The 16269-nt window shown below is 44.6% G+C and overlaps 2 protein-coding genes across 3 annotated transcripts in view; both read right to left on the minus strand.

Annotated features, from left to right (window-relative positions):
• Heatr9 (HEAT repeat containing 9) overlaps window positions 1–3249 on the minus strand; it is an 11951-nt gene extending 8702 nt beyond the window's left edge. For both annotated transcript variants that reach the window (XM_005402895.2, XM_005402893.2), the window contains exons 1-6: window positions 3032–3249; window positions 1820–1869; window positions 1213–1397; window positions 813–933; window positions 557–613; window positions 311–367 (exon numbers count right to left, since the gene is read on the minus strand). In XM_005402895.2, the coding sequence (XP_005402952.1) occupies window positions 311–367; window positions 557–613; window positions 813–933; window positions 1213–1397; window positions 1820–1869; window positions 3032–3119 (558 nt within the window). In that variant the 5' untranslated portion in view covers window positions 3120–3249. The remainder of the gene's footprint in view (window positions 1–310; window positions 368–556; window positions 614–812; window positions 934–1212; window positions 1398–1819; window positions 1870–3031) is intronic.
• A 2672-nt stretch (window positions 3250–5921) lies between these two features.
• On the minus strand, window positions 5922–13282 carry Ccl5 (chemokine (C-C motif) ligand 5). The gene is made up of 4 exons (XM_005402897.2): window positions 13191–13282; window positions 12877–13085; window positions 12130–12241; window positions 5922–6414 (listed from the first exon to the last, which is right to left on the minus strand). Exons 2-4 carry the CDS (start codon window positions 12950–12952, stop codon window positions 6327–6329), a joined length of 276 nt encoding a protein of 91 aa, XP_005402954.1. The 5' UTR covers window positions 12953–13085; window positions 13191–13282; the 3' UTR covers window positions 5922–6326.
• Between the last annotated feature and the right edge of the window lie 2987 nt (window positions 13283–16269).

The following is a 16269-nucleotide window of genomic DNA, read 5'->3' on the forward strand; positions in this document are numbered from 1 at the left end:
CAGGCTGGCCTTGAACTTGCCACCATCCTCCTGCCTCAGCCTCCCAAGTGCTAGGATTACAGGCGTGCACCACCACACCCGGCTACATGATATATTTTGATTTTCCTTTTTTCACAATCTCCAGCTAGTCTTTAAAGAGGCCAAGAACATGAATTGGGGCTATGCCTCAGGCTGGTGGCTTTTTCCTCACTGGCTCTGACCTATCAGTTTGGCACCCTGGGGAGTCTGATCTTGTGCCTACGTGCCACCCTCTACACACTTCAGACTCAGATTCCATCTTTCCTAAACTTCACGCAGCCCCCAGACTTACCACCTGCCATAGTGCCTTCATAATAAACTCTTCACTGATGCCAAGATACCCCAGAGCCTGCAGAAAGAGGGGTAAAGGGAAGGGAAGAGAGCGTGGAAAGGACCCCAGGAGTTAACATCCCCCAGACACAGCTGGAGTTTATATTTAGAACACTGTCCTTGTTCCCACCACTCTAGCTTCTTGTTTCTTTCCAGCTGGGCCAGCTCCTAGGTGTAACTGCCCTTCTCTGTCTTTGCTGGTTCTCACCTGTGTTGCATAGAACTGATCATTTTCTCTAGGAGATTCCAAGGTTTTTGTGAGCTCCTACCCATCCAAGGCAGCCAGTACAAAGAAAAAAAGAAATATAAAACTTCAAACTGAAGAGAGCTCAGCCAATCTGATCCCCCGCCCCTTGCCCCAGGTTTTGGAGGGAGGGATTAAGGCTGAAGGTTGGTGTGAACTTAAGGTAAAGGCACCCACAGGTAGGGAGTCTCCTCATGCTCCTTCCCGCCATGGTCCTGACCTTTAATCTTTGCCACTTCAGATGATCCCTGGTAGGCTCTAAGGTCCCAGATCCCACCTGAGATTTTGTAATCAACTTGCTCATTGGGAGACGGAATTTTTGACTACTATCTTTGAGGTCCCTGTGTGAAAAATTGTACAGGAAGCATCTGTCCCCTTGTTTCTTCTCTCCTCGGTCATTGCTCTATCCCTGCCACAGGACCTCAGCCCAGATCAGAGATAGGACCAGAGTAAGGCACAGGAAGGCTCAGTGATAGAATCTAACCCCTAACCAAGCTGCCCTTCTACCCCAGGGTCTGCCCTTGGACCTGTGAACTGACAGGGGCCCCCTTCCTGACCCCTCCCTTGCCCTTCCTCTTTTTCACGAAGATTTGGAGAATCTGGAGGTGGACAGAGCATACTTAGGATGATGGCCTCTCATTTTCAGTAACATTTTCTGGGCCTCTCGTTCCTTTCGCTGGTCATACAGGGTATGCCAGTGTGTGTAGATCTCAGGTTTCTTGGAGTAGCAGTAAGGGACTGAGTGTGGCTTGCTTGGGTGCTGCCTCCAAAAGTCTGGACTTAGGGGAAGCTCTTCCTTTGGCATCTAGGGGTAAAAGTGGCAGAGATATCAGGATTCCCTAGGCCCTTACCTGAGTGTTGGGAGTCAGAGGAGGGGGAGTGGAGGGTTGAGAGGGTGAGATGAGACAATCTTTAGCCTCTTATTCTGGCTAACGTCATAGATACCACTTAACCTGTTATGTAACCTGGGCAAGAAGTTATTTCACTCTACCAGTCTTCTCATCTGTTAAATGGTGCTAATAATCCCATTGGTAGTTGTCCCTGTGTAGCCCAGGCCTTGCAGAATTTCTTATATAAGAGGGACAGGCAGGGGCCAGCCTGTGACAGTGGAAGCTCCTGAGGCTTAGAGAATGTGACTTGTCCAAGCTCACACAAAATTAATGGTGGCCTCAGGATTCTGTGAGTTGGCCCTCCTATGTTGACATAGTTTTTAAGTAGAGGTCTTACCTTGTAGCAGGACAAAGGCAGGTGAACAGGAGCCATGACTTTTCTGAATTCTGGCAAGAGGGGTAAGAGTATATGTGTGATACAAATAAGATAGCAGATACAAGGTGAGTTAAAGGATCACTCATTTAGGCATTCATCTATTCAGCATTGGGTATTAATCCCAGGCATTTTACCAGGTACCAAGGAGATAAGTAAGGCCCTTAAAGATCTCATAGTCTTCTAGTGCCCTGCTGCTGTGATCTGTAGAAAAGTAGCAATGCCAGAGCCAGGGAGTGTCCCAGAAATGCTGCCTCAGGCATCATCTCAGACCTACCGAGTCAGGGTCTTCACAGGAACAAGATCCCCAGGTCATTCCTATATAGTTGAAATGTAAGCAGCACGGGTCTGGCAGGTATTCTCAACCTTGCCTGCATATTAGAATTATTTTGGGGAACTTTGAATGTTCCCAAAGCTCTGCATCAGATGAGTAGAATCAGATTCTATGAGGATAGGGCCTAGGCGTGTTAGAAAGAGCTCCAGAAGATTCAGATATCTAGCTGGGATAAAAACCATTGTTCTTGTTCAGTTTCTCAAACTTAAATATGCAGTAACATCACCTGGAGAGCTTGTTAAAACACAGATTTCTGGGACTTATCCCATAAGCATCTAATTCATTGCATTTGGGGTAGGCTCTGATTGTTTACATTTCTAACAGTGCTGCTGCTGCTGCTGCTTCTGGGACCATGTTTTGAGAACCATTGGTGAGACCTGTTTCTTAGTGACTAACAGAGGGAGCAAATGTGGAGATAGATAAAGATAGCATTCCAGAGAGGCAGCTAACCTGGCTGGGAGGATGAGGGAAGGTTTCCCAGACACATAATATACAAGTCAAGTCTCAGTACAGGCAGGAGTTAGCCAGATAGATAAGGGGAAAGAGCACTAGGCGCAGGAACATCTTATGCAAACACTTGGAGGTGTGAGAGTTGGGGTGCAGGTCAGGGTGCGAGTGTCGGAGCAGAAGCTGGGGAGACAGATGTCTTAATTTAAGAGGACCCTGTAAGTCCTGCTGAGGGGATGGAGACTTATCTTGAGGGCTGTGGAACATCAATGTGTCCAAGGCCTGCTGTAAGCATTTGCTGAACTCGCTCAGCTCGTTGCCTGGGATTGGGAGCCAGGTAGCCTTGCTTTTACAGACCTCTGTCCCGGCTCCATTCCTGCCCATTCCGTCCTTACCTTTGGCCCTGTCTGGATATTCCAGCCATGGATACATGAACATTGACCTGGAGATTTCAAACATGTCAACTGATTTTTCATAGGCCATCTTCTCCTGGTGGGGCAAGAGGGAACCTGGGCAATAGGTAGTTTAGGGCTGTGGGGAAGAAGGCACACAGCTAGAGAAGGCGCGTTCTCTGGTGTAAGAGGGACCAGTGAGGTGAACAGACTTCTGAAGGTAGAAGCTTCCAAGTGCTGAACAACCAGATCACCTTGGTAAATAGAACACCCAAGTTCCGTTCTTGAGCCCCACCTCTGGCCTCTACTGGCCTGGGAACCAATCTGGTAGCTTTACATCTCTGAGCTTTACTTTCTTTATCTGAAAAAGTGGGATGGTCATGCTTGTTTGGCTAATTACAGAGTTGTGGCAAGGCATTAAAAAAGAAGTCAGAGCATTTGGGTTTTTCTTAGGATTCGTCAAAGAAACTGGCAGGGAATGGGAAAGCCCCTTTTACACGCACACGCCCTCTGGCAGCAAGAGACTGTATGTATGGTAAGGAGCTGCTTTTTACACCTACTTTTGCATGTGCTATTCCCTGCCTGTCAGTGCTTTCCCTTCCTACCTGTTGAACTGTGGACTAAAATCTTTCAAACTCCATAGAGATATAATTTCATCTCTGAAGTTTCCTTTCTTCCCCATGCTCCCTGTCCCTGCCTCAGTGGTATAGCCCCCTCTCCCCATGTACAGCTGTTTCCCTTAAGTGCCTATCATGTTTATGTGTGCCTAGGGCCATCACCCTCACTGGACTATGAGTTCCCTGAAGGTGAACACTGTGACTTGTGGTTATTCACCTCTCAGTTGTGGTCTCCCTACTCCACCTTCAGTGCCTAGCACAGTGCCTGGCAGGCAGCTTATGGTAACAAGAGTATATGGGTCACTAAATCAGCTTCACATCCCCAGTGAGCTGACGTAAGGTGCTTTGATGTGATGCACCGGGAAAGACAACACCACCCAAATGGTATTCCTACCAAAAGTGCTTAACCTCAGTATAATTATGAGGAAATAATTAGGTAAAGCCAAATAAAGAAGCATTTGACAAAAATCTGTTCTGAACTCCTAAAAAAATCGAAGTCTCAAAGAGAAAAAGTATGTTAAAGGACACTAAAAAGAAATGACAGTGAAATTTAATGTGTACACTTAATTGGATTCTGATTTTAAAAAATAGCTATAAAGGAAATTTTTGAGGCATTTGGGGGAATTTGATAATGGATTGCATATTAGAAAGTAATATTGGGTCTTTGTTAAGTTTCCTGAGTGTGTTACCCATTTTGTGGTTATGCAGGGTTAGGGTTGATGTGATATCACATCTGCAACTTTCAAATGATTCAGAAAAAATGTGTATATCACCCCATACACATGCACTGACACACAGAGAGAGATAAATATGGTAAAATGTTAATACTTGAATCTGGATAAAGAGTATATAGGTGTATTCTTGTAAATATATATAAGTTTGAAAATTTGCAAATTAAAGATGGGAAATAAAGTTTGGGTTTGGTATTATTAGGCCTAGTGGCTTTAAGTGGTTTTTTTTTTTTTTTCTGGTACTGGGAATCGAACTCACAACCTTGTGATGGCCAGGCAGGCGCTGTGCCGCTAAGCTAAATCCCCAGCCCATTTAAGTCTTAATTTAAACACTTCTCTCCTGCCCTTTTTTAGCTATGGGGTTTTGGGCAAATAATATACCACTCGCTAAGTAAAGAGAAACAGTATAAATAATGTGGCAGAAAATGCTCCTCCCCGCCCCCTGCAGCTAGTACAGTTTGTTAGTTGCCCAGGTTCCTGTTCCAGTTCCAGCCGCTTTGGTTCTCAAGATCTTTTTTTTTTCTTTTTGAGGCAGGGTCTCACTATGCAGTCCAGGTTGGCCAGGAGCTCACTTTGTAGCCCAGGCTGGTCTTGAACTTGCAACAATCCTCCTGTCTCAGTCTCCCGAGTGCGCCACCAGGCCTGGCTTTAGTTCTCTTAGAGTTGGTCACTGTGATCCATAGCTGGTCACTGTGATGCAGATTGTATAAACTAATTCCCAACTGACAAGCCATTCTGCCTCTGTACTTCCTGCTTGCTTATCCCATATAAGCCCTAGACCAGCAGAGATCAGGGCCTGATGTTTTGGGAATGATCCTGATCAGTGCCTGATGATGTAAATAAACCTGCCTCCAAATCCTGGGTGTTGTTTTGGTGTTTCTGCTTACCATTGCAATAGTACCTACCTCATCAGCTTATAAGGATAAAACAGGATGGTGAATGTAAGAGGCCAAGCCAGTGTTTTGCCATATAGTATGTGCTTAGTTAATGATACATACAGTTATGACCATATCTGTTGTCAGTATATGTTCACACAAAGTCATACATAGATGGAAAAGTTGGACTACTCCCACCTAAAAGGTGCTAGTGCAGTTGTGAAAAACCACAGAATGCCTCATTCTTATTTGAAAGACCCAAGACCTTTAGAATTGCCATTAAATCTGTCCTGGGGCAAAGATGGGGTCGAAGAAACCCAGTGGGGATAAGGTGTAGGATAGGCTAAGGTGGAAAGGACAAACGAGATCTGAGGAAATGAAGACACTGTGGCAAGGAGATAGATAAACTCTTGGGGACTGCAGGGAGTGGGGCATAGTGACTATCCTCTCCCTCTCCTGCTGCCTGTGGAAAAATCATTAGTTACTTTACCTACTCTGCCTTGTCCCCTCCTCAGAGAGCTTTTGTTCCTAACCCTGATCACTGGGTAGGCCCACGAGTCCCAAATCTAGAGTGGACACCAGATGCATGCAAGCCTGAGCCTCTATGTGTTTATCAATGTTCGTGGGAAAGAAGGGTTCCCAAGGAGGAAATCGAACCAGGAGCCAGATGGTAATTGCACTGAGAATTTTAATGAAAAGCTGATTTCTAATGTTGGCCAGTCAGTCACTGTGAGGGCTGGAGATGGGCACATTGGCCATTGGTAATTCTTACGGGAGCCTAGCCTTGCGTCTTTGCCTTGAAAGACATGCTGACTTCCTTCCTGGTCACTGAGCCATGGGCAAGATGAGAGGCCTGAAGCTGGGAGCCTAGAGATTGCGCATGGCCAAGGCAGGACCTTAACCACTCTTTTAGGCTTCAAGTAGGAGAAGATATTACCATTGCTGCCTTGTGATAGAATCCATGCCCTCCCAAGGATGAATGAGAGTAGGGATTGAGGAAAAGCTTCCTAAGTTGGTTAAGACTACAGCAAGCAGCAGCAGTTTCCACAAGGTCAAGTTCAGGCTGCTTCCTCTCCTAGCTCATCTCCAAAAAGTTGATATACTCTCGAACCCACTTCTTCTCTGGGTTGGCACACACCTGGCGGTTCTTTCGGGTAACAAATCTGTAGGAGAGAAGTTGAGACCTGTTAGCACTGGAACAGCCGGTTTGGGAGACTGAGGTATAAGGGAAATGGTGGTACTGGGGAGGGACACATTCAGAGCTCCTTAAGGTTTTATTTCTTTTTAGGGGAAAACATTATTTCTATTGAATCTAAAGGCTTTGGGGCTGAGGATATAGCTCAGCAGCACAAGCACCTGCCTGGTAAGCGCAAGGTCCTGAGTTTGAATCTTGGTACCAAATAAATACATATATAAGTAAATAAAAGCTTTAAGTGAGAGTCAAAAATTGTGTGCATTTTAACCTCCACACAAACACTTGCAGCCTGGAATTTGAAGGGGATCTGAAGCTTAACCACTCAGGCTTTCCCTGCTCCATGCCCTGTGCCAGGTGCTCAAGATGCAGAGAGAAGGAGCCAGGTATCTGTAATCCCAATACTTGGGTGACCAGGCAAGAGGATACTGAGTTCAAGGCCAGTTTAAGTTATATAGAGAATTCTTGGAGACTCTGTCTCAAAAAAAAAAAAATTGCACAGAGAAAAGATAGCCTCTAGGAACTGCACTGGCTGAGTAAGTGGGTGACGAGAAATTAAAGGAACATATGACTTGGCTTTAGACAGTTCTGTGCCTGGCACAGAATAGACACTCAACACATGAATACATGGGTGGATGAATGAAAGGAGATGAACTTGAGCCCTGGTTTCACTGCTTGTTAGTTGGATCACTGTGGACAAATCACTGAGGGCCTTTCACCTCTCAGCCTGTTTGCTATCCTTGAAGCTGTGGCTGGAACTCCTATTTTGCACAACTGTTGTGAAGCTCAAATCAGATATATATGAAGAAATTTGGAAAAGCACTCTCCGTGTATTGTTATTATTAGAATGCTGTGAAATTTCTGCATTCAGGTGACTGGAGCAATATGAAATCAAAGGTCCTGGTACTAGACCGTGGCCCACAGAGGTCAAAGGCCCTGAAATGTTGGCAGTAATAAAGCATTTCCACCAATTTACCAGCCAGAATGTGGAGGCCCCTGAGAGTTAGAGGCCTTATCTCTACAGGTATTGATGGAGAAAGAGCTTTACAGCCTAGGAAATATTAAAAATTGGGAGTCACAAGGGTCAGTCAGCTGCTTCCCCGCTTGTCTCCTGGGACACTGGTTCTGTCTAGGGGAGATCAGGAGGCTGGATAGCAACAGTGCTGCCATCAACACATTACTTCAGGCTTTAGCCCTGCCTACTGTGCCTTTCTCATTTTGGCTTCTTCTTTTTTTTGGTACCAGGCATCGAACTCACGACTTTGCACTTGCCAAGCAGGCGCTTGTGCCACTGAGCTATATCCCTAGCCCTTAGCTTTTTTTTTTACAATGTGTTTCATACACATTATTATTTTTTAAAATTGATCATTCATTTTGCTTAAGTTAGAATATCAGATTAAATATTTTAAAGGCTCTCATGGGAAGAAAGCTAGTTATTGTGCAGCTGTCTAGAAATTTATTTTTGAAATTCCACTGAGGTACAAAGTATACAACATTATTATATGGCCTGATAAAGGAATTATATATTCCTCACAGCACAGGGAATTTACAGTTCAGCCTTTGTTTTTAAATTACGATCATATTTTTAAAAATATAAGCTGAGTATGATAGTATACACTTATAATCCCAGTACTTGAGAGGCTGAGGCAGGAGGATTACTGTGAGTACAGATTTTTTTTTTTTTTTGGTACTGGGACTCAAACTTAGGACCTTGCACTTGCCAGGCAGGCATTTGTGTCACTGAGCTATATCCCCAGCTCTGTGAGTTCAAATTCAATCTGGGCTACATACTGAATTCAAGGCAAGCCTGAACTACATAGTGAGATTCTGTCTCAAAAAAATAAAAATAAATGTAATCTCTGTATTGGTGTATATATATTGGTGTATATGGTGTATATGCTATATCGGTGTATATGCTCAAATGTGTTCTGGGATCTATATACTCATCTCATTTAAACAACTTATTTAAAATACGACATCCTTGGTTTGATATTTTCATTCTTTATGCATGTAACAGCGTCCATCAAAGACACTAAGCTGTGTAGCTCTGATTCCACACCTAATAGCATTTAAATGAACTCTAAAAGAATTGTGGTAAAATAGCACAAAATATATCCCCTTAACCATTCTTAAGTCCATCCTTGACAGTAAATCTTTTCAGGCAAAGTGAAGGCATAGGTTGCCTGGTGAGAATGAGGAGTTCCCGATCGCCATTGCAGCCCTCACATGGACAGTGTTTACTTTCACGTAGCTGCTTTCACTTTCCTAGGCTGCACAGAGGCACCGGATCATTTGTGAGAGCTGTTTGACTGTCTTTCTCCCACCATGGTGTGCAGAGATGAGAAAGGGATCAGAAGGGCTCTGGTGCCTCCTAGTGTTTTAAAAAAAATTTATTTATTTTTATTTTTATTTTTGGAAGGCTGTAGGAGCTTCTGACATAGACCCTGTCCTAAGAGTGGCTATCCTCTCTCCTTAGCACCCTTGGTCTATAGCCAGGGAGTCGAAGCCCAGGAAACCAACACCTGAGATGAGAATTGCTCCACTTGCATTTCCTCCTTCCTGCAGCATATGGTACTGAAGGACAGATTGTCCTTGTCAAGTCTTCCTTCCCACTTGCCTGAATTCCCTCTTTCTACCTGCTCCTTAAGAGTAGGCTTCTCAAATCTTTTTTTCTCAGGTCTTTCTCTCTCGAATCAACCTCTCCCTCTCTTCCTCCCTCCCTCTCTCCTTCCTTCCTTCTCTCTCTTTTTCCCTCTCTCCCTTTCCCATTTTGTCTTGTTTTTTTTGAGACAGTCTCCACAGCTTCCTCTCTCTGCCTCCTTCCCTCTCCCTCCCCCTCTTGGTTTTTTGAGACAGAGTCTCCACAGAGTTCCAGGATGACCTCAAATTTGTGATCCTGACTCAGCCTCCCAGAATACAGGGATTATAGATGTGAACCACCACACCAGCTTTGCCTTTTCTCTTTTCTGTGTTCTTTCCCAGGTCTCTGGACCTAAGCCTGCTAATCATGCTTAATGAATGTTTATCCAGTAAGTGGATGAATAAATATATGAATGTTATCTAAGTTGCACCTATCACTTCTATGTATATAATAAGACATTTATATGATGATGATCATAAGTTAGCATTTATTTCATACCTATTATGTGCCAAGGAATAATGTAAGCATTTTATTATTTCCTCTGTGACCCAGTGAGAGAAGTGCTTCTGTTATCCAACTTTGCATGAGGAAATTGAGGCTCAGAGTGGGTGAGTGAGAGTCCCAAACTTACCAAGTGGCATAGCTGGGGTTCTAACATGGCAAGATAACGCTAGAGCCAGTGCTCAGCAAGATGATGCAACCTTGTATCTTTATTACTAGAAGGCCCTTCCTCTTACAAGAAAACATCATTTCCACAGGGGTGTTTTGGAGGCACCTTTGGGGCTTCCTCCTCCTCCTCTTCCTCCTCCTCCTTCACCTCCTTCTTTTCTGAGAAGGGTCTCATTAAGTAGCACAGGTGGGCCTCTAACTCTAGATCTGGCTTCTCCCCTTTAAACACGATTTATCCTCAGGTTTATGATGTTTCACGCTGCCACAGCCACGTGGCCTGAAACCTCGTGTAGCCTCGCCCCCTCTCTCCCTTGCTCTGGAAAATCCCACCTCTTAGGAGGCCTCACTCTTGTCTCTCCTCCAGGTACCATTGAGCCCCCAGTACTACACATGTGGGTAACTATGGCAGCCTCTTAACTGGACCCCTATTTTCTAGGATTTCCTTGTTCCAGTTCATTTTACACTTGAGAGCTTTGTCCTTTTGCTGAATTTTCCTGCAAAGCCCTCTGTGCTTTCCTGCATAATGTTCCATACAAACCAAAGTAGAATCCTGGAGACATTCTTTGCTTAGTAAACTCCACCCACACGTTTTTCTCTGCCAGTCCGGTTCTCTGTCACAAAGCACCTGTTGCAGCAACCTCTTCTAAATCCCCTCTCCTCACCTCTAAAGTTGGATGTGCTCTCTCTCTTCCTTTTGTAATTTTTTTTTGTTGTTGTTTGTTTTGTTTTTCTCTGGTACCGGGAACCGAACTCACGACGTTGCGCTTGCCAGGCAGGCGCTTTGCCGCTGAGCTAAATCCCCAGCCCCCTGTAATGTTCTTTTGCAGGGTGCTCTAGTTATTGCTGTGTCTGCCTGACTACTCTTATTAGACTGTGAGTGTAATGGTGGTTTTATTCATTTTTGTCTGCCCATAATAGGTGCTCATGGGAGGATATTTCCCTTTAGAAAATATTTATTTCTAGGAATGAAGTTAGTAGGCTAGAATGGTGGTGAATACCCATAAACCCAGAACTCTGAGAGGCTGAGGCAGGAGGATGGCAAGTTTGAGCCCAGACTGCGCAATTTAGTGACTTAGCACGAATTTGTCTCAAAATAAAAGACAGAGAGAGAGAGAGAGAGAGAGAGAGAGAGAGAGAGAGAGAGAGAGAGAGAGAGAGAAAGAAAAGGGGAGGCACTGGATATAGCTCAATGAGAAGGTCTGGGTTCAATCCCCAGTACTGAAAAAAAAAGTAATGCTAAATATTGCCACTATACTTTGAATGATTAATCAGGGCCCAAGTTCATCTCTGAATACCTATAACTTTTAAAATGTCATGAAAATGTTTGGATTAAAAATTTCATCCTTTTTATAGAAAACTTCTTAATTGCACCCTTTTAAAAATTTTTATTTTTATTTTATTTAGTTTAGTTTATTGGTACAATTTAGATATACATAATGATCACATTCATCATAGGGAATTTGTACCCGTATGTGATATATTTTGATTCCTCTTTTATTCCCCAATCCTTTCCCCTCCCTTCCCTTCAGCCCCTCTTATCCTCCATGTTTACCTTTGTTTCCATTTTATCTTTTTTTCCTTTTAAAATCACTTTTCTCCTTTTACCTTCCTTGTCTCTAATTCCTCTTTCCTTTGGACACTTTCTTCCTTTTGTTCTTTAACTCTCTATCATTTTAAATTTCTTAACCAACTGTCACTAATGAACCTGTTATACAATAGAAAGAGAAGGCTCCAGAAATAGGCTCCATCCCTCACTTACTGAGCAGCCCTGATAAATCAACAAATCTCCTTGAGTCTCACTTTTATCACCCAAGTCATGAAAAGAATTGTGCATACCGAGAGGGCAGTTATGTGGAATGTACAGATCATCCACATGAGACATCTGACACTTTCTACGTAGTGAGGGCTACTCTATTTTTCCAAATATATTGGCTTGCATATTTAAAGGTGAATCTCATTTTCTTCTCAGATGGATAGGTTTTGTTTTGTTGTATTTGACTGCAAGTAGGGCCCTGACCTCTGGACTGCTCCTTACTAATTCCTCTGAGGTTTAGGTGGATTTGACTGAGTGTGGAATATGGGAGACTTTAGGGTTCTCAACTAGAAAGCAGTGTTCAAGTGAAAGCCACACTGGCAGAGTGAGTCCTAGGGACCTAGTCTGTTGGAATGGGCAGGATCCTCCAAGGATGCCTGTCTAGTCATTTTACATTACAGACAGGGACTCTGAGGCTAGAGATGGAGGAGCTGTAGTGATTTAAGTAGCTGGAGAATAGGTAGGAGTGGGTGGGCAGCTTCTCAGAGGGCTTCTGAGGGAGGACTAGCTCTGGGAGCCCGAGGTGACCCCCCACCCCAGGAATCCATGGGGCTGAGACTCACACGACTGCTAAGTTGGAGCACTTGCTGCTGGTGTAGAAGTATTCCTTGATGTGGGTGCGGGGCAGTGACCGGGAGATGTAGGCAAAGCAGCAAGGGGTGGTGTCTGAGGCATCTGGGAGAACAAAAAACAGGAAGATCTCTTTATTGAGTGCCAGTGACACTGGGCGCTGTGCTGGGTACTTGACATGATTTATCTTGAAAGGTCTTTTATCCACATTGGCAGAAACTGAGGCATGAGAGATAAAGTCACTTGACCACGGACACACAGTGGCAGAGCGGGGATTCCAACAGAAGCCTGACAGAATCTCCCCAACCTCCCATCTAATACCTGAGCTAAACTTATATCCTTCCCTCTGCACCATAACCCCCGGCCCGCAGCTCTTAGGATGTGCTCCCTTCCTAGGCAGGGTCAGTTGCTTTTCAAGTTTACTAATATTCCCAGCATCAGCCCCCACTCAGTGAACACCTGCAGGGTCAGGGGTATGGACCTTGGAGACACAGAAAAGCTGAGGTGTGTGTGTGTGTGTGTGTGTGTGTGGGGTCCCTGACATAAAGCAGCTTAGAGATCTATCAGGATCAACAGGACATTTGGGTAAAACAGTCCATAAGAATGTAAATAATGCTGTTCAGATGGTATAAATGCTACAGTGGGAAAGAGAGCGAAGTCTGACCCCGCAGGATGAGTTGGGCATTTTAGGCAGAAGGTCAACTGACGCCATGGGCTATGTGGCCAGGACCTGAACTTACATGGGGAGGCAGAGGCAGGAACACAGAGGGCAGCAGCAGTGAGGATGACAGAGAGGGCAGCTACGGAGGCCTTCATGGTACTTGCAGGCAGGAGCTGTGGCAGCTGCAGGTGCTGTCTCAGGATCCTCTGCAGGGATCTTCTGCAGCTTGGCCTGGCCCTTTATAGGGAGCCAGGGCCAGTAGACAGAGCGCCCCCTCAAGGGGAGTTTCTGAAAAAGCAAGCAAGCATTGGCTGTGAAATTGCACAAAATGGAGGGCTAAATCTGAAATAGCTTGGAAACTGAAATTGCCTCCGGAAATTCCAGTCTACTCACTGTTGTCCCAGCTAGAGTGAGCTCATTCCCTTTGTCCAAAGCACCAGGGTAAAAATACTTCTTCCTCTGTTGGTACCCTCAGCTTCACCTCCTAGGGGAGGGTCCCCCCCAGAGACCAGGAAGTTGCTGCTAGGAGTGAGGCGGGGTCAGAGCCACAGCGTCTTTATTTTATTTTATTTTTTTAAAGTTCCAGCTTGTGCCTCCCTTCTCTCATTCATGGAAGGGTGCTTTTCACAAGGTGTTTTAATGAGGGGGGTCCTTTAGACATAGAGTCCTTCAGGGAGGGAGGTGAAAGTACCCGTTTGACGACTGCAGCAGTGGAGTTGAGCTGGGCCCTCGGGGGCCTTTTCACCAGTATGAGTTGAAGCGATTCCTTTGAGGGTAGGTTCTCACTTTCGTCACCTCCAGGGGGTCACCCCATCACTTCTGTTCATCTGCTGAGGGAGCTTTGGGGAAATTCCTTAATGTCTTTGAGTGAGTTCTATTTCTTTGTTTATCAAGTGGGATAATTAGATGAGAGAGAGAGGAGAGAGAGAGAGAAATCGATCTTACAACACCCTACCATTATTAGTCATACATACTGAGGGCTTAGTTGTGGCCGTCACTACGCTATGGGCATGGCATAGGTTGGCTCACTTATTATTCTCCCTGTTTTATAGATCAGAAAACTCAGTAAATGCTGAGGTCCCGTATCATTTCTGAGGTCTTCTTGGGCACAGAAGTTTCAGAATATTAAAGCTGCCAAGCACCGGAAGGATCATTTTTCTCCACGTTCTTTAGTTGCAGAGGAGGACACCGAGGCTCAGAGGGCAGGAATGACTTGCTGAGGACACACAGCACATAGAGAAGAGCTGGGATCAGAATCCAGCTGCTCTGGCTCCCACTTCAGTGCTCTGTCCAGTAAATACAGCTTGATAGGAAAGGTGTTACAGTTGGGAACATTTTCAAAACTGAACTGGTGTAGAACCCCTGAGCTAAAGGTGGCATCCTTACCCCACTGCAAAGAATTGAACACAGTAAATCTCCCTCAATTCCTGTTTGCGTAGTTCAGAGTTAGTGACAGTTCAGCCTGGACGGGGCTGCAGTGGGCTTCTGAATAAAAGAGTGTATCGACAAATACAAGAACAGTCTGAAGAAGTGTAGCCCTATATTAAGAACATTGTCTTCCTAGCTACTGTCACATATGTAACTTAGTGGCTGAGAGGGACTAAGTTACATAGGATGGGAAGACCTTGTCGCATTTCTTCCTCACAGTGACTCTGGAGAGTGGCTGTTAGCCTCACTTTACAGAAGAGGAAACTGGGCCTCAAAGAGGTTGTTAACATCTTCCTGGTCACTGAGCCCAGGGATTTCTGATGCCCACGCCGCGCCTTTCTGTTAGTAAGGCACACAGTTATCCAGGTCTTCCAAGGGGCCAGGTGCATTCCTAAGCCCTTTTAGAACAGTTCTCTCATTCCCTTCTCTCAGCTCATTCCTTAACAGTGGGAAGAATGAGTTCAGTGGAAACATAATTTTGGAAACATAACTTTGAAGCAGTAGAAACATAACTTGGGAAAGCATGGCCATCTCATTTAATGAGACAAATTACAAACATTTTCGAAACAATCATCCATTCATATAAAAATTTTGTGCCTCTAAAGCTGTTTCCTTTGGTCTAACTGAAGTTAACCGAACATGTGGGAGGCTGTGGTTAATGTAATGATTAAGAATAGGCACTTAGCGGCTTTTCGTGTTTATTACTCATGTATCCTTGAACAGCTCAAGATCTCCAGTTTTAGTTCCTTCATCTATAAATCAGAGATAATAATGCTCTTGTACAATTATATTCCTACAAATGTGTGCAGCTTGTAAAGATCTTAGTACAATTCTTACTTGCTAATAACATTAGCTATTATTATCAATTTATTAGGAACAAGGAGATGGTAGAAACTTTAAGGATATTCCATGCTTTAGTATTTTTGGCAATATAAATCAGACCCCAGTTACTAGAAATTAGTGAACTTTATAAAAATCATCATTAAAAATGTCCTTTTTTAGGCTGGGTGTGGTGGCACACATCTATAATTCCAGCACTCAGGAGGCTGAGGCAGGAGGATCACTGCGAGTTCAAGGCTAACTTGGGCTATATAATGAGTTCAAGGCCAGTCTGAATGACACAGTGAGACCCTGTCCTCCCAAAAATGTCCTTTTTAAACAGTCACTCAGTTGAGGCTTAGAGAGGGTAAGTGACTAGCTCAAGGCCATAATCTACAGTGCTAAACTTCAACACTGAACCCGTTGTCGCTTTTTACCACACTGCTGTTCCTAGAGAAATCCTGAAACTCTTGGAAAGGTTCAGTTTCCCTGTGAGCTCTGTATCTATTTCCTTTCCTGATCTCAGCTTCTCTCTTGAAAGGAGAAAGGAAAGTATATTTCTGCATATCAGATATGCTGAGTTGGGACACTAGCTGAGGACAGATGCCAGCACGCCCATAGTTGAGGCCAGAAACACACGTGCTCCTCATCTGTAAATCCCAGGGAACCTTTCCACTGTGTGTGCGCATCTGTCTGGCTTTGAGTGGTGGTGAGGGTGGGGACAGGACGGGGTGGGATGGCTGCTGAGCAGGAATAGGCAAAGGGAGAGTCAGGAATAATCGCCTTCCCTTTCACTGATTTCAGTGGGTAGTGAGGAGGAGCAGAGAAAGATGAAGAACCTAATTTTTATTCAGTTCCTTTCTTCCTGTGCAAAATCAGCACTTAGACTGGACTGAGCAAGCTACCTTTGAGTTACTGACTCCAATGTTTTGATTTCTTGAACAAATCAGAGAGTCCAGGGAAACAGGATGGAACCCGGTCCGGGTGAGGGTTCAATGGGTGGCACAACTATCATCAGCTCTCTAGGTATATTCACCTTATCCACTGCAACTTTGTACACTTTGACCATTGTGTCCCCATTTCCCTCACCTCCCTGCCCCTGGTAACCGTAGTTCTATTCTTTGCTTCCATTTATGTAACTTTTTCTTTGTTTGTACTACTGGGGATTGAACCCAGGGTCTCACTCATGCTAAGCAAGGAGCAACATCCCCATTCCTTCTTAAAA

Source organism: Chinchilla lanigera, unplaced genomic scaffold, assembly GCF_000276665.1.
Source record: "Chinchilla lanigera isolate Chin_1 unplaced genomic scaffold, ChiLan1.0 scaffold00080, whole genome shotgun sequence".
NCBI classification, from domain to species: domain Eukaryota; kingdom Metazoa; phylum Chordata; class Mammalia; order Rodentia; family Chinchillidae; genus Chinchilla; species Chinchilla lanigera.

Bases quoted from the DNA above. Each gene is read 5' to 3' on its own strand.
- Ccl5 (XM_005402897.2), bottom strand. From the start codon at position 12,952: ATGAAGGCCTCCGTAGCTGCCCTCTCTGTCATCCTCACTGCTGCTGCC. The intron at 12,242-12,876 runs GTAAGTTCAGGT...TTGTTCTCCCAG, and splicing joins TCCTGCCTCTGCCTCCCCAT to ATGCCTCAGACACCACCCCT. The intron at 6,415-12,129 runs GTGAGTCTCAGC...TCTCTCCTACAG, and splicing joins TGCTCCAACTTAGCAGTCGT to ATTTGTTACCCGAAAGAACC.